Below are 26,805 nucleotides of genomic sequence, written 5' to 3'. Positions count from 1 at the left end.
CGGAACAGCAGCCAAGGGGAACCGGAACAGGCAACCAGGCAGGGAAAACCGAAGAGACACGGAGAGGGGGAAAGGACAAGCCACGGGAAGGAGCCAAGGAGGAGAAACCAAGGAGCCACAATGAAGGGGGAATGAACCAAATAAAGGGGGAATACTTTTGGACAGGAATTATGAGCTGAAAAGGAGATAAACTACAAGTAATAATGAGCTGGAAAGAAGAAGATGTTCAACATTAATGAGCTGATTTTAGAAGCTCACCACAAAATTAAAACCCAAAATATTTTGACCCCCCTTTGCCTACATCATCGGGGCACTAGGGTATGAACGGATTTGAAGAGAAGTATGCATGAACATGAGACATCTTTGCAGTAAGTGTGTGCATGATCACGAGTCATCTTTGACTAAAGGGCGGAGAGGAAAGATAGCTTGAATGAAGAAGCTGAGATGCGAGGCAAAGAGACAAGAAAACTTCTAAGAAAGGGCTGAGATGCGAGACATTACAGATGGCTAGGGCAACTACTGAAAGTAAGAAATACAAGTATTAATTCATTTACATGTTTCATTTTTTAGTTAGGCCTTTTATATGTCCAATTCCACAATAAAAAATTTTGGCACAATTTATGAAGTGTCAGACACATGTCGGGCCATATTGGAGCTATGTTCATATCCAACATGTATCTAACACGAACATGGAAGGCATTTAAAAATGTCCATGCCTCATAGATCATTGCATTTCCTTGCATTAAGGTATTTCATCCAGCACAATTGAAAGGCTCATGTTTGTTATTTAATTATTGATGGAAAGGTTGGCAATAAACATAGCACTACTAGTGCTAATCAAAGTTTTCCTTACAAATTATTCACTAGGATTGTTATTTAGCAGTAGATCGTTACATATTCAAAATCATATAAATTTTATCTCTATAGATGCCTCGCAATCGGATGTAATTAGCTCAAAACAAGAAAAAAATTGAGTACAATATTTTGCCTTTAGTGCAGTTCAAATCTCCAACTCTCGGCAAAAATAAATGATATTGAGATACAAATAATAATAATTTATCGAAAACACTAATTAATAATTGAGTCAAAAACTAGAATTAGCACAACATTTTTTCAAATAAAGATAATTCAGAAACAAAAATAAAAATCATTAGAAAAACCATACCCCAAAGCACATTTTGCACCATTGTGCAAGAGTCATGCCACTTTCCATCCTTACAACCTCACTCGGGTTTGATGAAGACAAGCCGGAATGCTGAAAGAAAAATGCATTAGGAATATGCTCTGCATACCTTCCCAGGTGATTGAGTGTGGAATGCAAATCAGAATGTTTCAAGTAAATATCGTTACCTGACAAAATTTTGCCACGGACATAGGCAAACAATGACAAGAGCACAAAATTCCTAGTAGTCCCATTTCATTAAGAAAGAGCTCTCCAGCTATCAAACATCAATAAAAAAATGGCAACTCCTAGTCATAATGGTTTTCATAAGTTTAACTTCAACAGAAATAAGAATTCATTTATATTACCAAACTAGTCATAACAATGTCAGAAAAGTGTAATTGAGTAGGGACTAAGCTTTGTTTGGCACGGCCATGGATGTTGGGAAATTCAGTTTGAAAGTTTATGTAGAGAAAGTGGAGTTTACTGCAACTAAAGTTAGAAAATGTTGTTTAAATAGCCTGTTTGTTTTGTGTTGTTTGAAACTAAGAAATAGTTTATTATTTATGTGGTTAAACTAGCAACTGTTGCTATTTGAGCATAAAACCTAAATTACCCATATTTTATAAAAGTTAATAAGCATAATTTCTATTTTAATCTTTATACAAATAATTTTAAACATTCAAAATTATCATTTGGTGATTCTTTTGATGCTTGTCTTTGTCTAATATGACATTCGACCCGCATTATTTGAATTACTTTAATCTTTTTATTTTTTTATTTTTTAGCTATCACAGTGATCTCTATTGATCGAACAATGTCAAGGGCCTACGTTGTGCTGGTTATCATTTTATGATATGTGATGACCTCATCTACTCAACTACATTCTTTATGTGCCAAATGATAAGTTCATAAAATATAAATAATAGTAAAGTGTTGGATACTCAAAGCATAGTATAAAATAAAAAAGTGATCCAAAAAAGCTTAAAAATATATAATATAGGCATCTTTTGAGACAGCTTTCTTACTATTTTTTAAAACAAATTTTTAGTACAAAAATTTATAAATCAGAAATTTTTTTTGCTAAAAACAGCTTTAAAAAGCTGTAAGAAGCTGTCCCCAACAAAACCATAATGTCATTAGGAGTCGTAGAGGAGACATGTGCAGGACAAGCTGGGATTGGGAGATGTGATCGAAAGAAGAATAAAGCGTGGGTACTTTGGACTTTTTCTTTGATCAGAAGAAAGACGTCAGGAAAAGCAGTTAGAGAATAGCTTTTGAAAATGCATCAGACCGGAGCTTTTTTATAAAAAAAGCGTTTTCAAGATAATTGTGCAGCCAAAAAGTTTATAAAATAATTTTTTACTTCCATAATAACAAAAAGCAATAATGAAGCTGTTTCAAACAAGCCCTAAGTGTTTGTTTCAAACAGCTGTAAAGACCTGCTCCATTGTACAGCATGCGGATTCCTGGGACATGCCCGTGTGCGTCCGGTGATGCAACAGTTTTAGCAGCAAGCAATAGCCTCCGCACCAAACCCAATATGTCATGAAACAGACCATAAGGAATAAGAATTATGAATGTTAAGGAATGCACTTACTAGTATTCATGCACAACACGCGTGGACGTCCTATAAAAAAGCTTGAGGGAGGAATAAGGCCATGAACATTAGCATCTGATGGCGAATTTTGAGATGTCTGGTTATTCTGATGTAGAATGCCATAGCTATTTAGAGGAGGTGAGCCACATCTCTTTGAGGACACTCCTGTGCCTCTAGTGATATCTTCAGAAGAGCGTCTGATAGCAATTTTGGGACCTAAAATATGAGAATGAGAACAGGGTGGTTGAAGGACTTTATCCATATCGGAGGCTTTGGAGTTACTTGAGAATACCGGCCGAGATGCAATAAAAGAAGAAAGATCTCCATTAAAGATAGAATCATTGCAATGGAATTTTGATAAGGGTGAAATGCAATTTGCTGAGAAACTGAGACTTGTAGACTGTCCCAAGGCATCACCGTTAGGAACAGGAAGCTTGGCCAGCTCTGACCTTGGAATAGGAGAGTGCAAAAGTTCACCTGATAAATGATTTGAATTACCGGACAAAAGAGCAAGAAATGAATTGGCGGCCTCCGAGTTACCAGATTTGCTCAAATCTGCGTTAAAAGAATACGGAAGCACTGGCTCTTGTAACATTTGACTGCCCCGCAGATTAGTAACTTGCATCACTGAGGGATGATGAAATTGTTGTGCGTTCATATTAATCTGAAAAATATATATATATCAAAATTATCTAAACCTACAATAACGATTTTAAAATAAGATTAAAAAAAACAATAAAATATGTAATGCTTGAATTAGGATATAATAGAAGTGCATCGTAAGCCATACCAAGAAAAAGTACACCGCTCATAATTGACAAATATATATACTGAAATCAGCCATTAGCTCCCCATACAGTGACGATCAAATTAGAAATCAGGAGCACCAGTAATTGTTTCACAAACTACAAAACCACATATTATTTGAATGTTTTTGAAAACTTTAAGACAAAAAGTTTAAAATAATCCCATGGCAATTTGAATGTGAGCAATTTGGTCTCAAATTGTCACCTCCCTCCACTTTAGTCCATTAACACTGTGTAAGTGATCTCAAATGGTCCTTGAGTTAAAAAAAGTAATGGAAAATGTAGTAAAAAAGCTGATGCCTAAAGTTAACTATGAGGGTGTTTTAGGTATGGCAAGCAATTCTGTATTTTTCTTTCTTATATTGTTATTCCTCACCCAACTGCGCTAAACATGAGTAGAAGCAGCCTGACATAGAGGAGCTCAATTTTGAGATATAAATACTAAGTTTAAAATAAATAAAAATTCCGCAAACTTAACCTCAAAGCCAGGCTCTTTCTTCATTTTAGTCATCTTACACTTCAGCCAAGTAGTTTTAAAAACTTGAGTTCTAGAGGCACTAATTTCAAAACCGTATCTCTCTCTACCCCTACCCCCACAAAATGCCCAACAAATAACAACAACAACAAGCATTTTTCCCATTACATGGGGTCGGCTACATGAATCTTTTTTCTCCACTGTGTCCTATTAAGATTCAAATTCTAATTTAAATCTAACAACAAAAAATGCCCTTTTTAATACTTTTCAACCAAATCTTTTTAGGTCTACCTCTCCTTTCTTAACATAAGCCAGCTCTAATACATCTACTTTCCTTGCAGGGTCATCGGAAGGCAAATGTTTTATGTGACCAAATCATTTAAGGCGACTCTCTTTAATCTTCTCTACCACTGGAGTTGTTCCAACCTTGCCACGTATATAATCATTTTGTATTCCTTCTCTAAGTGCAAAGCCACTCATCTACCTAAGCATCCCCATCTCTGCAACACTTAATCTTATGTTTCTCTTTTACAGGCCAACATTTTGTTTCATAAAGCATTGCAAGTTTCACCATGCTCTTATAAAATTTTCCCTTTAAGTTTGAGGGGTACTTTTCTATCACACAGCAGACTTGATGCATTCCTCCACTTCAACCATCCAACTTGAATTCTACTAATAATATACTTAGCTATTTCACCATCGCTCTGAGTAATAGACCCGAGATATCTAAAACGTGCACTCTTTTAAATGACTTGATCACCCAATGTCACAATCCCACCACTAGATTTATTACTACTGAAATTACACTTTATGCATTCAGTTTTAGCTCTAATAAAACAAAAAATCTTAAGACTCTAAGGTTGACCTCCGTAATTCAAATTTTTCTGTAAGTCCCTCTCTAATCTTAATAAAAAGAATATCATTAACAAAAGGCACACAAAGGTACATCCTCTTGCAAATGTCTAGTAAGAACATCCATGAAAAAAGCAAAAATATATGGGCTTAAAGGTAATCCTTGATGTAATCCAAATGAAATAGGCAAATACTTGGTCAACCCACCTTGTGTTTAAACACAAGGTGCAACTCCTGTATGCGCATCCTTAATGACTTCATTATAAGCATTATTAACTACTTCATTTTCTAGAAGTCTCCAGAGCATTTCCCTTAGAATTTTATCGTATTCTTTCTCTAAATTAAATGTCCAATGTACACATTAAATATTTTTGGAGCCTGCCCTTCGAATGATTCATTCCCTACTTAACTAACCTATAAATATTATGGAAACGTCTAGGTATCAGCGGATCCATAATAGGAGCACTTAGAACCCGTGACCCCACGAGCCTGACCCATTTTTTTAATGTTTAAATCGTATGTTATTAATATTTTAGATTTTAAGCTGACCACACCTCATATATCTAGTATAGCCATTGATCCCAACAAGCCCAACAGCATCTTCTCCAACCACGACTCCAACCATACCCTTGCTAAGATGAGCGAAATCATGGAAGACATTTCTGATAACCTAAATGGCCTCACTAAGAAGGAGATGGTCATCATCAACTACTAGGAGAAGAAATTCTATATTCTTTCCCATGAGTCTCTCTCACCCTCTATCTTTTATGCTCTTCATGGTTTTTAAGTTCTTGTCTCTTTTAGATTCTCTCTATCACTCTCTCTCTCTCTCTAGATCAACTATCTTACATGAATGAAGAAAGGCAGTGAACCAGATTCTTTTCTTTTCAATCTTGTGGGGTACACTTACACCAACTCAATATCACTGAATCAAAAGAAAATGTGTTCATACTACATAGAAAGAATATTGCTTGCTCAATTGTGCACCTACTATATTCGCAAACGAAAATCTATATATGTTTCACACAAGCAAGTCCCCTACTTAATTCGATACAAAGCGGAAAACCTTACCATCCCTTGACATATGAACAACAAAACATGTCCTCCATTCTCAATTGAATTTGAACGAACCCAATCACGTGGTGCTTTGCAAAAAAGAAATCAAGAGTGTGTTTTCAAACCTTATCCGAGTTAGATTCAACAAGTTTCTCGCCCATGGACAAAAGAATCCTAACAAGCCAAACCTAAGTCAAACGTGTTTCCAGAATAAAATTTCTACTCACTCGACCTAAGCAAGCCAAATCGAACACCAGAAAAAGTTCTTTCTCCGATGAACGGAAATGGACGAAGAGCAATGTCTTCTTCATAGAGAAGAGCCTAGAGAAATTTCACGTTAACTAAAGAGGAAATGCGGCTTTACTAGTTTATAAGATTATATACTCAGAATATAGTGGTAAGAGGACCTAGCCAGGCAACGATGGTTGGACAATATTTTGACAGTGGCGATTGGGCGGTGGTCCAACAAGATAGTTGGATGATGGCCCGACAGTAGTGCTTGAGTGGAGTTCTTTTAAATCTCATGCCAAGGATCAAGATCTAGCTCCCAGCCCTCCTCATGCAAAGAGTGGGGCTTTGTTCATAGTTTTTTTAGAGTGTCATGCCTCATAAATATAGAGAAAATCCAATCATAAATCATTCATTAAACATTTAAGTGTCTTTATAATGTCAGAATTAAGCGATCTTGACTCATTTGATTCATACTCATCAAGACACTTGATTTGAGTGTAAGCTTTCAAGATTCGAAAATCATTTGGACATCTAATTGATGTTATGAAATTTTTAATTATGCTTCAAGTATTTAGTATGAGCTCATTCAAGCTTAGATTGAACCACTTTTGGTATGATTGCGTTTGTCTCATTGAGACATTCAGTTTGACCATAAATTTGTTGAATTGGAGTCCAGATATCCCTGAATTAAATTTTAAAAAATTTCAATCTAAATATGCATTGAAATTCATGCCCAATTAAAGTGATTTTCTATGACAAATATTATTCACCAATAGTTTTGAATAAACATCTCTAGTCATGAAAGAAAGTTTTCCATGTGAAACAGAACAAAATCTATCATTAGTTGTTTTCCAAACCAACGTAATCTCAATCCACCCTTTCTAGTCGGCCAAAAATGAGAGTAAGTCATCCATTCTGTTTGAGATCTGTACAAAGCAATCCACTGAAGCCTAAAATAAATTAAGTAATTATTACATGACTCATTCTAGTCACTTTTACCTGCTGCAGGACTATACGTGGATTGACTCGTCTACATCTAGGCCAAAATATAAGTTGTAACAGGGAATAAGTGGCATTAGTTCTGTAACCCGCTAGTTCCATACAATTCATGAAAATATTCAATGTAACAACATTACTTCATGGATGAATCACAATTAGTTGCAATGATCATCATCAAACATAGAACCAGTAATGCAGAATTTTTCTTACGAGCAACACAAGTAGGATCTTGATTCCGGCCAATGGACACCAGCAGCATTCTCATTGACTCCAGCCCAAAATAAATCATCTGAAATCAATCAAATTATAAGTCCCTGGCCATGCTACAGTAAATTTACCTCCACTCCCTAAGTTCTTCCGAATACTTCAATCAATCAATCTCCAGAGCATCCTGGTACCTATTCCATTGCCAAGCCCACTTTCACTTCCATTTTAATATCAGGAAATCAGCAGTGAAACCAACCATAACCTTTGTCAACCAAGATTGCTGGCTGCACAAGCAATATAGGTTTATCAAAGCTGCGTAAGTAATCTGCTCGACCAAACACGGGTTTAGGTAGGTTCCTGTGCCCCGGGTGGGAGAATAATTAATCTTCAATGTCATTTCCAATACCTAAAGCATAAATAACATTGCACAGAAAAAAATTTAAAAGATTTCAAGGTACCCTCCAAGCACACTACGCAATGACCTATACATATATTGCAGAAGTTCCATTTACACCATCTACAGCCCGAGACAGAGAAACTCCTTCATCACAGAGCAGCCAAATACACTCGTCACCAGCAATATAACGATCATCCTCCTCACCCATCCACATAGGTACCGCATTACCCCCCACCTTCAAAACAATGGCACCCTTGTTCCCAAACTAAGCGAGCAGAACCAGAAACAACATCTCTTTTTGTCATTTCACTTGCTGCATCAACCATTCCTTACAAGCTAAGCCACCCCACCATGGCCTCCATTCATTCACACTAAATAACGAAAATTTCAAGCCAACCATGAAGAAGGAATAAACAAGCAAAACCGGTAAAACCAAATCGAAACACCGACAAACCTGATTGGACGAGGCCACCGACGCCGGCAGCGCCGGCCGCACCGGCCAGCCGGAGCTGCATTTGACCTGCCACGCCTCCTCCATAGCTACTGTTTGCCATCTGCCATCGGAAGAGGCACTCAATAATTGTGAGAAATATAAGAGAATAAGAGGGATTAGGCAAAGAAAAGGCAGACATGAGAATAAAAAAGACCTTTTTTTTTTTTTTTTTTTTTTTTTTCCTCTCTCTTTTTTTTTTAATAAATAAAAATTCTGCTTCTCTGTGTAAAGCAAGAAATGATGAGAGGGAGACGGTGCAGCAAGGCGAACAGGTACATGAAATTTGGCCGTTCGATCTTCCAGCTGGAAAGATCTGCTGGCATCGAGGATTACTTTTTTATTTTTATTTTTTTTGGTAAGTGAGGAGATTGCAGTTCAGCGGGCTGATGCTGACCAAGGTGGGACCCGTTACTCGGGAATCGCATTGGATTGTTACATTCGAAGCGGTTTGCCGCTCCTGAGGAACATTTTACTTAAGATGAAACTCTATAGGTGTGAATTTTTTAAGGTCAATAAATATATTTTTTAATTAATAATAAATAGATAAAGTGAGTGGTTTTTTCCCTCTCTTTTCTCTCTTCTTTGTCGACAAGAGTGGAAACAATGTTTCAACTGATGATGGTGATGCTGATATAAAGAGGTCGGGTGTTGGTTCGAGAAGTTTGAAGAAGACAGTTAAGGTTAGATCTGCTAGCAAAAGCAATTATGTCCAGATAAAGAGGAAGCTTCATGCATTTATAAAAAAAATAGTGGATGAATTTGATGATCGATAATTAGATGGGAAATCTTTGAATTATGTCACTAGGTTAGGTCATTTGCAGAGTAAGGAGGGAATGTTGCGGTCAGAATTGGCAGAATGAAGATGAGGCCATCCTCAGCTATTTTGAGTGAGGGTATTGGAGAGATGCAGGATGTGAAGGTTACAGTTATCCATAATCTGACATTCTCGGAGGAATTGTCATTTATGTATGTTGAAATTGCTAAATGAATAGGTCGTGTTGATTGTGGATTGAATAGAATAAATGAGCAGGTGTCTAGGGTCCTCTTATAGAAAACCAATTTAATGGAGGTATGTGAAGGTACCTATATCCCAGTTGATATCGAATATAGACATTGTGTTATGGATGTATATAGGAAAACTAATGTATGTGGAAAGGGTGATGAAATTTTATATATGTGTGAAAGGCTCTAATCTAAATGATAATGAATTGCCCGCAAGGCACTCAAGATACTATGTTGGATGACTCATTTGCTTTAGATAATCAAATGTTAGGTGTACAAAATAAGGATATTGGGGGAAATGGGAGGGTGCCACCAAACCGAACAGCCAATGCTTGGATGAGAGCTGACCATAATCAGATTTTACAAAAAGAAGTTTTAGCTTCAATTACTAATGATGGGATCAAAATGGAGCTTCACAAAAAGTCAGTTAGGGAACACATCCAGCTATTGGATCGGGCTGTTCGTTCTTGGTAGGAAATTGCCTTTGTTCTTTTTGAACTCCAAATTAAGACTGCAGTGTGGACGCTTTTGCTAGTTTCAATTATCCTCCATTAGATAAGATTGTTTTTCTTGTGTTTTTTATTCAAAGGAACCTTCAGATGTAGTACTCTGTGGAGAAATATTGTTCATTGGGAGGAATATTATTCGGCACAGGTGGACACCGAATTTCTCTCCAATTTTTATGGAAGGATTATCCTCGTCGATGTGGATTTGACTCCTAATTTGTCATTGCAATTATGGGATCTAAGGAACGTTTTGGAATGCCTTTATGGGTTGATGCCCAGGCTGGTGATTGGGGTTGATGAGATTTTGCTCATGTTTGTGTTCGGTTGGATCTTGCTAAGAAACTTCATACATGGGTATAGATAAACGACTTAAAAGGTTTTTCTTTCAAAAGGTGGAATATGAAAGGATTTCATTTTGAAGTTTTAATTGTAGTAAAATTGGTCATAAAAGTTAGTAATGCCCTTCTCGAGTGACCCAAATGATTACACCTTATGTTGGTGATCTTTCAGTACATGTTAGAAAATGTGCTTCTAAGAAAGCAAGGGTACTACACTTTGGTTAGTACTTCGCTCTTCCACGGGTAGCCATCAAGAGCAGGTGATGAGTAATGTGAATAAGATGTTTGGTTCTAATAATATGATCAAAACTAAATTCATTGTTATTAATATTAACATTAATTATTAGTTGTCTAACATTAATCCTTAATTCATTTCCATTTATTATTTTGTAATTATAATGTAATTATTTTTGGATTTAAAGAAACCCTAATTTTTTTTCAAAACCCTAATTTTTTTTGTCAAATCCCACATTTTTACCCATTCTAGCTCATTCAAATTTCCTAATTAAATTAAAAATGATTTTGATTTTTGATTTTACCCTAAAGCCTTAAATTTGGAAACCAAATTTTCATTATTTTCATCACCAATTTATGTTAAAACATTCCCCTTTCCTAAATTAATAATTATACATAAAAATTTTCGTATTGTTCTTAAATTAAAATTAGAGAAAATGAAAAATTGTGATAAGCCCTAAATTTTACTATTACAAACATTTCTAAGGCTATTAGGAATAACATTTGTCAATGCACTTTAGAAATTTTAAGTTTTGAAAAAAGTCCTAATTTTGGAAATCTTAAAATTTTAGAAGAAATATTAAATTTTGTATTTAGAACTTACCATTACATCTCCCTAAATGTCCCTAAATATTTTTCTCTTAAAATTTCTAAGTTTTGAAAAAATAGATTTTTTTTATCATGATAAATCTAAGTAAAAAGAAAGTATTATAGGTTTAGAAACATATCTTAAGCTTTTTTAAAAAATTTCCTTCAATTTCTCCCAAACCTAACCGCAAGAAATCGCCCACTCGAGCCTTGCCCGCTGCTCTCTCTCCCTCTCTCACGTTTGGCCAAACAAACAAAATGAAGGTACCGAAGAGGCCATTTAGGCAATGGGGGGAAGGGGATTTGCCAAATTACGCATTTACCCTTGCATGCATAAGTTCTCTTAAGGGTTAGGAAGGGTTATTTAGTAGTTTACTCTTAAATAATCTTTGACGCTTTGTAGTTCCCAATCCAACTGAAATTAATCCTAAGTTCTTTATATCAAAATGATTGAAATTTAAAATATAATTTTATAAAAATTTATTTCATTGCATTCTGAGAAGTTTAAAAATTCGCATATTTTCATCGCGATGCGTTGAAATGCGTCATTATGCTATGATTCGGTATTTTTGGTTTTTACTATGTTGATCAAAACAAACAACCATGACAAGATAGTATCTGAAAGCTGCCAACATAGAGGCTAGGGTGGGAATTTGACTTAGCACGATGATGATGAGAATTGATACAAAACATGGATTTTGGTGGCCCCTCTTAGAAGAAGGGCAAATAGATCACAACCAATGGCACTAAGTGGTATGGAATCCTAATTTGGGGTGGTGACCCCTATGCAAGTTAATTTGGGCATTATTAGCGACCCACCAATTGATATGTTGAAAGGCAAATTCAAGCAACCAAAGATAGAGGCTAGACTTGGCGCTACGCAACCCATTTTAGTTATAGCTATAATTAAACAAGATAAACACACAAATAACAAGAATTGGTCTTTAAGGCTCATTTTGTATATGAGCTCCAACAATTGGAGCCAATTGATTAGCTCCCTAAAAAGGAACAAGGAGGCGGTGGATGAATAGGACAGCGGAGATGTGTCCCCTTCAAGTAAGAAGGCGACGAGTAACTACTTGCGTCACCTTGTTGACAACAATGAGGTGTGTTTTGTTGGATTGATTGACACAATGGTTGAAGAAATTCAAATGCAAGATGTTGATACAATTATTGATAATAAATGGAAATTCTACCATCATCTTGTTAATGGCAAATCTTACGGTCTGATGGCTATGTGGGGACAGGATATCACTCAATTTGAAGTCAAATTAGCTACTGAAGAGTATTTGATTGGCTATCTTGATTTGCCTAATTCCCATAAATACACTATTGTTATTATTTATGCTAATAAGGAATATCTAGTTCGACTTAGCTTTTGGCATTTGATCAACACTATCATGAATTGTGAAATGCCAACAATCATTGGTGGGAACTTCAATTGTTGTCTTTATCAGGATGGGAAAAAAGGTGGGAAGAAATTTAGTTACTCTATTAGAGTTTAAGAAATGGGTTAATTTACAATAATCAATGACCTCCATGATATGAGTTTTTTTGGACCAAAATTTAGTTGGCGTAACAAAAAAGATGGCAATAACAAGATATGAGTATGCATGGATCATTTCCTAATGAATTTTGATGCTATAAAGCCGCACCTCTTGCTTATAGAATGCCTTCTCCTACTATAAGTGCCATAGCAAAATATAAACATAAATAGTCTAGTATCCATTAAGAGAAATAAAGAAGTTGTAAGTGTCATGGAAAAATAGATATATAATGTTTTCTCCTGCTTTTTAAATTTTAATATAACAATAAATGTAATTCTTTCAGTGATTATATTATCATTCAAGGTCTTATTTCTAAAAATACGATTATTTCTTTGTTGCCAAATATAATAAACAATGATACACATAGCCAATAAGAACAAATTTATACTAAACTTGTAAGAAGTATTATTAGAGTAATTGAGAATCTATTGCATAGTATCGCCAAGGTGAAATAAATCTCTCTAAAGTATTTAAGTATATGAAGAGATATCAAGCAATTAAAGAAAAGATGAATATGACTTTCTTTGCAGTGAGAACAAAGAGAACATGTGTCGTTGGAACTAATTCCGTTTTAATAAGAATATTAGTGGTTTTAATATCCCTCTAATGAATTTTCCAAGCAAATAATATATAACTGATAGTTATTCCCATAATATATATATATATATATATATATATATATATATATATATATATATATATATACGAAACAATTGAACTCAAATCGACTCGAACATAACCTAATTGAGGCTAATTCAAGCTCAAATATGAACCAAATCAGTTCAATTGGTTAAATAATTAGTTTGATTAACTTTCTAATGAATTTGAACATGTTCTTTAATCAAAAATCCCATCAACAGCTCTTATTTTTTCCATAGTCCATTTTTGCCATGTTTCAGTAACCCAGTCGCGTGACTTTCTTATTTCCGAGAGGATTCATATGACTTTAGAAGGACCGGGCATGCCTAGGTCCCTGCTTGTGCCTCTTCTCATGTGGAACTGAGCTAGAGTCCTTGAGATTTGAAGGAAGAAAAGCTCCAATCAAATGGATGAAAGGGGGTTCAGTCTCATTCACATGCTCCTCAGCTTCTCCTCCTTCTCTTGCTAGAACAAAGTCGAGCCGAACCCTTACTCTCCTCTTGATCTGCTACTCCTCTGTGGATCGCACACCTTGGAAGAAGACAGGAGCCCCTGTTCGATCTAAGAGGTCAAAGCCTTCCTCATATCTCCCTATTTCACATGCTCTTGGAAGGCTGAAGCTCCCTTGCCTCCGCCTCTCCTCTTGCTTGAATCAACCCGAATGGAACCCCTCACCTCCGTCAATCACACGTATGTTCGAATTGAGCTAGCATTTGAGTTTCCCCCAATACCCGAGCACTCCAACACAACTTGATCCCACCTCTAACCGTTGATCCACAACATCTTAGCAGCCCAACCTGACACTCATCAGTCCTTCGGCTGCCGTAATTTTCCTCATCATCGAGCTTTTGACCTCATTTCATGTGAGGTTAGCTAAAAAATCATTTCCAAATTTAAAACCAAATCAAAAACTTCAAATAGAAAATCAAGGCCCAAAGCCCATGTCCTATAACCTTTTTTGGTGCTTTTTTTAATTCCTCAAAATCAAACCAAATGACCTATAATTCATGATCAGTCAATTGCATATTGATTAGGCATGTCTATAGGGTCATCCCTCCAATTTTGAGGCCAATCTAAGCCCTATAACCCTTGAAACTGAATTGATATTCAGATGTTGTAAACCTTTAAATATTTACAGCCCATGTCACTGGACCATGCACTTTATAAAATTTGGCCTCGAAACTTTCCCAAAACCTTTAAGCATTTCCATAACTCTTGTTATGACATGTTAAACACAAAACTGCGTTTTATTGGATCCTGATTGACTATAGTTGACCATGGGCCCACTAAACCCCAAAATCCTTAAGGGAAAATAGATTTTTCCCTTAAACCTCACCATTACTTATTCTAATCAATCTTTGAAACCTCTTCCAATGCATTATACATATAATTTATAGTGTATTGAATCAAAACCCAAGTCTTGGTTTGACCTGATTGACTAGATCAACCATGGTTGACCAAAGTGCCCCTAAAAGGCCCAAACATGTATTTCATGTAAAGAGACTTCACCATTTCATGGGACTGCTTTCATTGGGTTCAAAATATCATTTCAAACTTATTGAACCAAACCCCAACCCATGGTTTCATCTGATTGACAAAGTCAACTATAGTTGACTAAAATCAACCATACACCCAACCAAATTTGAATCAAATGCTTCAAGAATTGTCAATCCAATTCAAATCCTCAAAATCATTTGATTGCATGTCCCATTATCTCCAACATTTTCTTAAGTCAAACCATCATTAATTTGACTTAGTTAATCCATCATTAGGGGTCAAATCCATGCATGTAGCTAAATACCCATCCAAACTCCCAACCATTGGGCCCAAACCCCTTGGAGTCTCTCTCTACACCATGCATGACCTTCGTAACCTCCATCCCAGTCACAATCGACTAGTCAACAATTCAATGGAAGCTCAAAATGAGTGGAAATAGGTCAAATGGATCAAAATGAGCAAACCCCATTAACCCTCTCATTCCCCCAAATTTTCCTATCTTAAAACACTTAAATCAACTCTAAAACTCTCATAAGCAGCTCTTTAACCAAGCCCAACCCTTTGGCTTAGTCTAAATGGTAAGGTGTGGTCCCTCTCCCCTCACATGAGCCCAACAACATCACACTCAAGCCCAGCCTGAAAATTATACTAAATAATTCACATTCTTGCACTACATTGATATTTTATTTATAAATTTTGGCATTCAATATTAAAAATATAAGCACTTTTCGAAAATCTTTGAACATCGCTGTCAAAATGCAAATAACCTACAAAAACACAATCTCGGCCTTGCTAATTTTAGAAAAGCCACTTTGCTTCTATCAGAGTTCAATCAATGGATAATATTTTTTTTTAAAAAAAAAAACAATGGATAAATTATGTCATAAAAGATATTTGATATTTTAGCATTAATACAAAAGCATATAGAAAAAAAAAATTCTGATGGACATTCTAATTTTTTTTTATTGACATATCCAACAGTTAAATTTTAATATTTATTTATACAATACACAAAACTTTAAATTACATAAATTAAATTACAAAAAAATACATTAATATTATTTTATTTTAATTAAAATATATTCAATAATACATATATTGTGATATTATTTAAATATTAAATAATTTATAAAAAAATTATTAAAATTTAGAATTAGCTATAGAAATATATAAAAATTTCCTTTAAATTAGTACTTTCTTCCTTAAATAAATAAATAAATAAAACAAGCCAATCTAGCATGAATGTCACAACGTCATCATCGTCCACAGACAAAACTACGAATTAAACTAAATTAAGAATTTAAAATCATAATCAAATTTTAAATTTAAATATTATCTACTTCAAATTATTATATTGAATTAACACTTCAGTAATATACCATTTCTTATAAAAGAAGCAAAAATTAAAATAAAAAATCTGTAAAAACATTTTTCTACCCAAAAATGAAAAATGTATTCCAATGTGATGAAGTTAAAATGAAGAATAACTATTTTTTAGGATATCAATTGGTGTACAAAAATGAATGTAGAATTAAATGGTATATATATAACCCCCCATAAGGAATAATTATTAGGTCCGGACACATGACGTAGCTCTACATCCGGACACCAATAACATGTCGCCACGTGCTCTTACTCTTTACCTTGCGACCCGACGACCGGACTCAGACCGGAACCCGGTATTGCTATGTTCGGATATTGCTAGGTATTGCTCGGTATTACTAGATATTGTTCGGTATTACTAGATATTGCTTAGCAATAACGAGAAATACCGCTCTGTAAAGACCAATACCGAGTAATACCTAGCAAAATCGGGGTATTGCTAATTATTGCTAGTATTGATCTTGACAGATTGGTATCTTGTTATTGCCGAGTAATACCGAGCAATACCCCGGTTTGCACAAATAAGCCAATACATAGCAATACCGGATCCGGGTCGTCGGGCCACGCAGTAAAGAGTAAGAGCACATGGCGACATGTTATTGGCGTCTGGATGTAGAGCTACGTCAGGTGTCCGGACCTAATACTTTTTCACCATATAGAGCCTCTTTACTGATATCCTGTAACCTTGCTTTAGCCAAAAAATGGATAAAAAATAAAAAATTTCATTTAAAAATAGCATAAAAAGAGCCATGAACTGCAAAATGAAACAAAAAAGAAAGATCAAATTGCTAAAAAAATTAAAATGAAATAGTTCAGATGTTTTTAACACTTCAGTTTTAATTAGAAGCCTCAAAATCCGATCACAGTCTTAAGAAAAGAGTACTGTAATGATGCACTTAAAGCTAAACACAAAACTAGCATGATCTTCCAACTACTGAGTGATGCTTCAGAATACTGGAGACAACCTCAAGCTGCAGCAAATGCTTTCTTTCCTTTGGAGCCACCGCTAGACCCAGCTGGGATAACTTTCAGCACATTGAACCGCACAGTCTTTGCCAATGGCCTGAATCACAAATGTAATATATAATTCCAATTAGTAAGAGTTAGTTCATGCAATCAACTAATCCATCAATCAGTTTATGCACAAAAATAAAAACAAAGATATGAGATGCAATTCAAAGGACAATGCTAGGGGTGTCAATTTCGGGTTACGAGTCGGGTTTAGGTCGAGCCCGAAACTAACATAGCATTATTCGGGTCAATCATAACCCAACCCGTTTTTTAAAATAGATTGGTTTTCTAGATCCGAACCGACCCACTTCGGATTCGGGTCAACTCGACCGACCTGTTTCGGGAAATCCAGTAACTCTATGCCTTTATTCAGCCAAATCCCGCTTTTGAGTCAAAAATTTAACGAGCAGCGGCTATGCGGCAGTTACTCGATTTCTGCCTGGCAACTGGCAACATTTCGGCCAAACGACGTGTGCGGGCAGCGACTACCCGGTAGACGACGCGCTCGGGCAGCGGCAACGAGGGCAGATGACGCTTATGGCGGCAGCGGCTATGCAGCAGGCTACGACGGGCAGACCAGAGCAACGGCTACGCGGGCAGAGTCAGTTTCCGGGTAAACCCGACCTGATTTTTGAAACGGGTCAATTGGTTAAACCTGATATGTTTCGGGTCCGGGGGGGGTTTGCCCTAATCCAGAAATTTTTGGCCAGATTTTCGAGTCGTGTCAAATATTGACACCCCTAGACAATGCATATAATGATATGAAGGAATACTGAATGAGGTTCTACCTGCATTGTCCAATGATAACGTGATCACCTTCCTTCACACGGAAGCATGGTGAAATATGTGCAGCAATGTTGGAGTGTCTTTTCTCGTACCTGAAAGAGGGGCGGCAGTTTAGACATTTCACAATTGGAAGAATATATGTATATAAGAAGAGAAAATGATGATTAGCTTCCTCTTCTATGTACCGCTGATACTTCTTCACATAGTGAAGGTAGTTCCGACGAACAATGATTGTCCTATTCATCTTAGCACTGTGGCATGTGCCTGCTAAGATGCGACCTCTTATAGAGACAGTACCAGTAAATGGGCATTTCTTGTCAATGTAGGTCCCTGCAAACAAGAGGGCAAGTAATATTTGCAAGGAATTATGTGGTTCGAACAGGAATCCAAGTCAAAATGTGCTGGAAATAATTTGACAAACGGGAAAAATAGTTGTTTTAGGGTGGAGAAGATAACATTTAAGGAAAATGTTCAGGGATTAGATGATTTTAAAATACGTGATTGAAATTAATATACTTTAGGAATAAAAGGGTTATTCTATTGGATGAAAATGAAATGCATTGAAATAGTTTTGTTACTATACATTTCAAATATTCTCTGTATCATCTCAAATCTGTAGAGTAGTAATAGAAGGGATTGACGGGCTGAGTAGGAGGAGGCAATGTGAGCGGGCAACCAGGATGCGAAGGTGATGCAACGAAAATGCATGAGTGATGGCATGTGGTGAAGGAATTAAGGCAATGTGGGATTTGAAAAACGATTGATTTGAGGCTTCGTTTGGGACGGCTTTATTATTGCTTCTTAAAATAACTCTTTAGAACAAAAATTAAAATTTTTGTACTTGAAAGTTGCTTTAAGAAGAAGTAAGAAAGCCATTCCAAACGCAGCCTGAATGATTTTCGAATGTAGGAAAATTAGATGTTTTGGTGCATCTCAAATCTCGTAAAATTTTACCTTATATTTTACTTGCCTCAAACCAAACAACAAAAAAATTGAAATACAAGAAAATGAACTACAATAAACTCTTCTTTTTTTTACAATAAAATCCTAATGCTTCTGACCATACGGCATGAAAAAAAGGCATGAAATTTGAATTAGCACAAAAAATATTTATAATAGAAATAATACAACCATTTGAATAATGAGGATCCAGGGAAAAAATAGTATTCAGGATAAATGTACATTAATATTAAGCATACAGAACAGATGTAAATAATCCATAAGATTAACCTTTTGAGGATATCACTAGTTAAACTTATTTAAAGTTTACAATAATCTCTTCAACATTAAAACTACCAAAAACCAGAAATTTACACACATAATATCACATCAATCCTGATATATCATAAAATGATCGAACATATAAAGTATATATGTCGAAATAAAAGATAATCTGCACAAGTACCACCATTTCTCAGATAATAACTTCCCAAATCAGACTAAACAATGTATTTGTTGTAAAGGTGAAGGAAAGCAACAAGGGCTAATCTCACAGTTCGCAGTCAACTAGTTATAACATCATTAAAACAAAATGTAAACTCATTTTTATCACAGAAAAATGTACATCTAATATTGGCCTTGGATAGTAAGACAATAATTCATACCTACAAGGTCGAGCAGTACAACAACATCAAGCCTTTATCCCACTACGTGGGGTCGGCTACATGAATCCTTTTTCTCCATTGTGTCCTATTAAAGGTCAAATTCTCGTTTAAATCTAATAAAGAAAGGTCATTCCTAATATTTTTTAACCAAGTCTTTTTAGGTATGCCTCTACCCTTCTTAACATAAGTCAAATCTAATACCTCTACTCTCCTAACCGGGTCATTAGAAGGCCGCCGTTTTATGTGACCAAACCATCTAAGGCGACTCTCTCTAATCTTATCTTCTACTGGAGCTACTCCAACCTTTTCACGTATATGCTCATTTCTTATCCTATCTCTAAGGGTAAAGCCACTCATCCACCTGAGCATCCTCATCTCTGTCACACTTAACTTAGTATTATGCTTCTCTTTTAATGGCCAACATTCAGCACCATAAAGCATTGCAGGCCTCACTACCATCTTATAGAATTTTCCCTTAAGTTTGAGGGGTACTTTTCTATCACACAACAAGCCTGATGCATTCCTCCACTTCAACCATCCAACTTGAATTCTGTTGATAATATCCTCATCAATTTCACCATCACTCTGAACAATAAATCCAAGATATCTAAAACATGTACTCTTATTAATGACTTGATCGCCCAAAGGCACAATCCCCTCATCACTAGGTCTATTGCTACTAAATTTACACTCCATATATTCTGTTTTAGATCTACTCAAGCGAAAACCTTTAGTCTCTAATGTTGACCTCCATAATTCAAGTTTACTTTCAACTCCCTCTCTAGTCTTATTAACAAGAATAATATCATCAGCAAAAAGCATACACCAAGGTACATCCTCTTGCAGATGTCTAGTGAGAGCATCCATAATATCGTGTCTAACCTGTGTTTGTGTCATATATTTTTAATAATTGACGTGTATCATGTCCGTGTCGTGTCGTATCCGTGTCGTCGTGTCCGCGTTTGTGCATCATAGCTATGACATCTAAGTATCACTTTATAAACCTACAAGGTCGAGCAGTAATGGGGTAAAATAATATTGTTTATTTTCAAAAAGAGCAATGTTAAATTTTGCTTTAGAAAAATATAAAATTAACTTTCACTACTTTTCACCCTTATTATGTACTAGATTAATTATATACTATAATTTATTAAATGATAAAATAAAGCAATGCAATCTCAATTTCTCTTGTAATACCTAAAGTACCCTTCAGACTAGAGTTAACTTTAACTCTTACTTTAGGCTCCGGGACTAAATTAGCTCAATTTCTAATACTTGAGGGGCTAAAATAGGGCAATGTGAAACTCTAGAACTAAATTGGACATTTATCAATAGTCGGGGGACTATTTTTAGTTTTTACTCTCTATAATACATTTTAGATTGAGTTTCAAATATCTGTTGCATTTCAAATTGTATCATAAGCATAATAAAAAAGTATTAAAAAGGTAAAAATAATAATATAATGTTAAAATCAAGTCTATGTGATATTCTCTTATCAGATAATACTTATAATGCAAACCTCCATTTTAACAACTTAGTTTCAAATCCAAAATATATATCCTCATTTTTCTTTATAACAAATCAAAGATGTTAGCCTCTGACACTATGATGCACCAACACTTCTCCTCAAAGAGACATGCAGTGTCCGACACGACACTTGTTCGACACTCCTCTGACACGTGTCGGACATGCTGAAAATGTGTCTGATTAAAAAATATATTAAATACAAATTAGACACGCGTGTCCAACGATCGTATCTTAAATATTTTTTTATTTTTTAAAAATATAATTTCTTTTATTTGTCGAGATTTAAACTAAATTTTTTATTTCCTACCCACAACACCAAATCAACGTCCGCATTTAACACCCATTCATTGAATATTCTCATTTTCATTTCTCTTTGACAGTGAAGGTATTTTCATCTCCTCTCTAGGTGACTGATAAACGGCATCGACGTCTGACTCTCGATATTCTAATAATACTAATCATTTTAAGCACAAATTCTAGTTAAATGACTTATTATTTCTATTTTTTTAAATTAAACATATTTAATTTTTATACACTATTTTTAAAATATAAAAATAATAATATCGTGTTCAACCTGTGTTTGTGTCATATATTTTAAATAATTGACGTGTCTCGTGTCCGTGTCGTGTCGTATCCGTGTCGCCGTGTCCGTGTGTGTGCATCATAACTATGACATCTAAGTATCACTTTATCTTCTAACAATATCAATTAATAATAGTTGATATCACAAAAAATTAAGTTCATATCTAATAATTGATATTTGTTCTATAAATAATCCTCAGCCCCCATTATCCTAATTTTTCACTTAATTTCAATTGACATAGCAACTCATTTAGAGTATACTTCATTAACATATCTAGACAACCAAGACACAAAAAATAGCAATCATTGATGTGATCATTTTGTAATTTGAAAGGTATTCAATTAATCCATAACAATTAATACTAGTCAACGCACAACCATACATCACTGTAATAGCTTCAACATAATCTTCACACAACTTTTTTCCATAATAGACATGAAATCAATTTTTGTGTTGCTAAATCACAACTCTTATTAAGATTCATTAATAAAAACAACCATAAGATGTTCCTTTCTTTGCTCTAGATACTATTCCATTAATTGCTTTGCCACAAAAATTGCTTAGACAATGAATCTTCCTAGCATGTAACCAAATTGATTCTATCACACCATCATAATTTCTCTAAGTGTATGTTCCATTGCTCTCTCATAACATCATTTAGGACTCATAAATTAGATTCATCTAAATTAACATCACTTAGCAAGCTATCTTGAAAAAGTTATAACTTCACACCTATACAATTTCAATATCATATACCCTTTTAATCAAATTCTTGACATTCCCAAGATATGCATGCATAACTATTGGTCCATATTGTGTGATCAAACTTTCTCTCAGAATCACCATACAAGCTTTACAAAATGATTTTTCCCTTCTATGATATAAAAAACAATCTATTAGGTTACCCAACCTTCAAAAGTAACTAAGTTCACTCCTCATTTCTTAAAGTATGTCATTGTTATAAGATTATAGATTACTACAAAATCAAACATGATTTCACTCATTGCATTTCCACCTATTCCATCCGCACCACAAATGCTCTAATAACCCTATCTTATTATAACCTATAAATTCATGCAAGCCGCCTCAACAACCCCTCAATACTTATCCCCTCTTAGTCAAGTATAAAATATAATAATTCAACCATCTCTTCTCAAAAAAAATTTTTGCACCACATTCTAAACCAACCTGAGGAACACAAACACTTATGAGGCACTCACAATTATTTAGCTTTATAGCAATCAACATATCACCAACCTTATTAACCTAAAAAAATACATATTATAACACTCTTCATTTTTATTCATAACATTTCTATTGCTAACATTTCCAACATACAATAACCAATAAGCTTCACCAATGCCTTGGATTTTTTTCTTTACATTTAGTTTCTTACAAACAAAAAATAATTCTCTCTTTTAATTATAGTACACCATTTTTCATGCCTTCCCATTAAAAGTCCTCGGAATTCATGTGGCAAGCTTAATCTTATATTTACACACACTCAAACCATGTCCATCTTTCACCACAATAAGGTAAAGTTATGTTGAATCACTTGCAATTATTATAACCTTTGTCTGCTCTTCACCATAACAAATTTAAATGGTATTGGGTTGAGTGTCAAAAACATTATATTATTTAAATACAAATTATAATTAATATAAGTATTAATAAATTAAAAAAAAAATATTAGCCATATTTATTTATATAACTACAAAATTACAATCTTTAATTCCAATATTAAGGAAGGACAAATTCTTCAAAGTATAAAATTATTTTTTGGAAGTTTTAAGAGATAAATTACAAAGTATATGGCTCGAGCCCATCACTTCTGATAAATAATCTTTTCCTCCAAACACTGGGCCACAAATTCTTCCACTCAAACTTTAATACACAAAAATCAATAATGTTTTATTTTTTAGAAATTAGTAAAATTATAGATCATATTGTTTGATAATTGATATAATTAGCACCTTGATTGTTCATTCTTTCACTCTCTACACCCATACCCCTTTTGAATGCCAAAAAATGATTAGTCATAGGGCTTCTACAAAGACTTAAGATCAATAAAGAATAGGTCCCTAGATCCATGCGACTTAGGATTGGGTTGGGTCAGGTTGAAGTCTTGAGACAGGATTCTTTCATAAATTGACCGGGATTGGCAAAGCAAAAAAGAGTGTTAAATCTTTGATCATGGACAGGAAAAGAAGAAAAAATATCATATGCATATGCAAGTTTAAATGAAAAAAATGTTAGCATGATTTCATCGGCAGAATCTATCCCACCTAAATCCCGGAGTGTCACCAAGATCCTCAGTTCATTTAAAAAGTTGTTTTGCTCAAGTCCCATCTCAATGTTTGATCTGAAACATATAGAATTCCAAGGTTGCACTAAACCCTAGCACTAATCAAAGATTCTATCAAGCATGTTCTAATGCAAGATTGCACCCAACCCTGCTATTTATACCAAGGTTTTAGCCCAACTCTATTGTATTGAACTTTCATCAAATGTTAGTAAAATACTAAAATTGCAATAAACCCGTATAAAACTTTCAAGCAAAGTACTTAGTTCCCACCAAACCCAAATATTTTGCCTAAATTTTCTATCAATATTACAAGTAACTTGGTATTTCAGCAATCAATGTTTCATGAAAACTTGTCATTCTGCTAGTCTTATGTAAACTCTTAGTATTCTAATAAGATTCGGGATAACAATAGTATTCTATTGAAAATGTTCTATTATAATGTCCAGCTGAGAAATACAAAAAACTTAAACGTGGATTTGATTCAACCTAAGCATTGTACATAGGGTGGATCAGGTCAATCATGAATCTTCTTGGTTTATTAGTTATCATTGTTAGCCAAATAATGAATGGTGCAGGATCCCTCCCATCAATCCCATATCCCATGGAAAGCTAGCAAGTCTCATGAAGGCGGCGGTGCTAGAGGTTAAGGCCACATGCTAGTCAAGATTACCAATAGAGAACTAATTTTTGGAGAAGAAAAACTAAATAAACAATATAATTCATTGATGATTAGATTTTTAAGAGTCGTTGTTTATAAAATATGAAAACTTCATTATAAGTAAAGGAATGTTGTCCTTTACCACAAAAAAGAAAAGTATAGGGAATTATTCTGACATATAAATTTCCTAAATCTCAGAAGCTTAGCCATAAGAATAAAGCTAAACTCCCCAAATAAACCTAACTTAAACAAATTTCCTTGATGCACTTAGGGCATCTCCAACCGAAAATCTCCTTTTTCACTCCAAAATGCCATGAAACTTAAAAATATTGTGATTCATCTCCAATCGAACTCCATTTTTGCCCTGTAACGGTCGTTCTCTTCTTTCGCGCGTTTCTTCGGCAAGTTCGGTAGAGGCCAAAAAATGTCGCAGATTGGCGTTGCATTGTTCATCCACGATGAAATGGCGTAAGAATTGCCGCTCGGTTGGAACGACAGAAGAATGGCAAACAGTTGTTTGTCGTTCCCTTGGAGATGCTCTTAGGCCAGCATGTACGTAATTTTACCATTTTTATATACTTCATGTGCTCAGCCACATAAGCAAAGACACACAAATCTATTAAATTCAAAATATTTTGGAATTTTGTTAGGGGAGTGTAAAACTACTCTCATTTTTGCAGACCGGGATGCGTACTTATTATGATTTTTGTCAAAATAATGTTCAAAGCATGGCTCAAGCTTCAGAGTTCATACCTTCAATGGCCTCCCTAGGTGTCTTGAAGCCAAGACCAATATTCTTCCAAAATCGATTCCCACCCTTCCCAGGCCTATTACCCTTTACAGGCTTTTTTGAACTGCACCATCCTTGACCTGGTTAGATTAGCAATCAAAACAGAAATAAAAAGAGATGAAATGATTGCGCCCACGTTCTTACCTTAAGAACACTTTCGGTTGCTTGAGGAAGGCCCTCTCAGTCTGTACAATTATAAAGTTAACCACTTCAATGGAGATTCAATAGATCCCAATATCTTTGCAAAATATGCATAAGATCTAATATAAATGAAAACCTAAAGACGTTTCAAATATATCCTTCATCATTGTAGATGGACGTATAAAAGATTTATAACCAAGGCTAGTAAAAAGTTCGAAATTTTCTTCTGCAACACAGAGAATATGATGAGCACCAACTACTTCAGAAGAAAATACATAAACTGAATGGAATTCAATGTGAATCCAATAAGCCCGAAAAGAAAATAGCATAAAATATGCGTAAGAACGTGGCCAAAAGCAAATTCACCCTAGTGAAAAATAATTCTATCAAAAAAGCAGGACTACAAATTTAGTATCGCCAGTTAACGAACTGAAGCTCTAATACAGCGTATTACACGACAATATTTTCCTTAATCAAATCAACTTGATCAAAACATTCGAAGCAAATAGCACAACGAGTGGCAAGAGGAAAAAGAAACTACCTGCTCCGCCATGGCTAATGAAGGGCCCTAATGAAGATACGAACCGAGAACGGCAAGCTTCGAGGTGCAATCTGAGAGCGGCGGCGGGACGATTTCGCCTTTTTAGAAATATATATAGAAACCCTAATGACGAGTGAGTGCGGACAAGATATAAGGGCGCAGGTAGCTTAGATCGATCGGACGGCTAAGGGTTCGGTTGATCAATGAACGGTCTGAAGAAGAAAAAAAATCATGGATGAGATTTTAAGTGATAATATTAGGGCTGTCAATTCGGGTCAACCCGTCGGGTTCGGGTCGAATCCGACCCGACCCAAATTTAAACTGGTCAACCCAAACCCGACCCGTTTTCTCAAACGGGTTAAACATTCCAATCCGGACCCAACCCGAGTGGGTTACGGGTTGACCCGACACGACCCGTTTACCCGAATAATCCTCATTTTTACACAGGTTGCCGGGTTAACCCGACCCGACAACCCGATAATTTGTTTTATATATGTATATATATTTTTTTGCTTTTAAAGGAAAAAAATGCATAGAGCAATAAGCCAATTATAAATAACATAAGATTACATATTTACATCATTTTTTGAATACAAGATTATCGGGTTACACTTATAATAAAATAAAAGATTACAAGTTAATAATTGACAAATGTCAAGTTACAACTTACAATACAAGATTTTTTTTTTTAATACAAGATTACAATTTACAAGTTACAATAAAATTAACTACAACTAGAAGTCTAGAACAGTAGAACAGCCGGAGTGGTGAGTGACGAGCTCATTTTTGTCTTTCACCCTTTAATGAACCTGCAACTCTGCAAGCCTGCAAAACAAAAGAATAAACA

General features: G+C 35.0%; 2 protein-coding genes across 2 annotated transcripts in view; both read right to left on the bottom strand.

Moving 5' to 3' along the window:
• Positions 1 to 8,362, bottom strand: part of LOC110100284 — a 60,036-nt gene extending 51,674 nt beyond the window's left edge. Inside the window, exons 1-4 of the mRNA XM_020827721.2 lie at positions 8,240 to 8,362; positions 2,763 to 3,426; positions 1,351 to 1,439; positions 1,166 to 1,255 (exon numbers count right to left, since the gene is read on the bottom strand). Of these exons, the coding sequence (XP_020683380.1) occupies positions 1,166 to 1,255; positions 1,351 to 1,439; positions 2,763 to 3,426; positions 8,240 to 8,323 (927 nt within the window). The 5' untranslated portion in view covers positions 8,324 to 8,362. The remainder of the gene's footprint in view (positions 1 to 1,165; positions 1,256 to 1,350; positions 1,440 to 2,762; positions 3,427 to 8,239) is intronic.
• Positions 8,363 to 16,774: 8,412 nt separating this feature from the next.
• On the bottom strand, positions 16,775 to 26,109 carry LOC110100281 (40S ribosomal protein S11). Its single transcript, XM_020827717.2, has 6 exons — positions 25,959 to 26,109; positions 25,421 to 25,461; positions 25,240 to 25,340; positions 17,995 to 18,139; positions 17,812 to 17,901; positions 16,775 to 17,075 (listed from the first exon to the last, which is right to left on the bottom strand). The coding sequence occupies exons 1-6, from the start codon at positions 25,968 to 25,970 to the stop codon at positions 16,979 to 16,981; spliced, it is 486 nt and encodes a 161-aa protein (XP_020683376.1). The 5' UTR covers positions 25,971 to 26,109; the 3' UTR covers positions 16,775 to 16,978.
• Between the last annotated feature and the right edge of the window lie 696 nt (positions 26,110 to 26,805).

Source organism: Dendrobium catenatum, unplaced genomic scaffold, assembly GCF_001605985.2.
Source record: "Dendrobium catenatum unplaced genomic scaffold, ASM160598v2 fragScaff_scaffold_1221, whole genome shotgun sequence".
Classification (NCBI taxonomy): Eukaryota; Viridiplantae; Streptophyta; class Magnoliopsida; order Asparagales; family Orchidaceae; genus Dendrobium; species Dendrobium catenatum.
The sequence above is the reverse complement of the archived record's forward strand: the minus strand, read 5'-3'. Positions and strand labels throughout refer to the sequence as shown.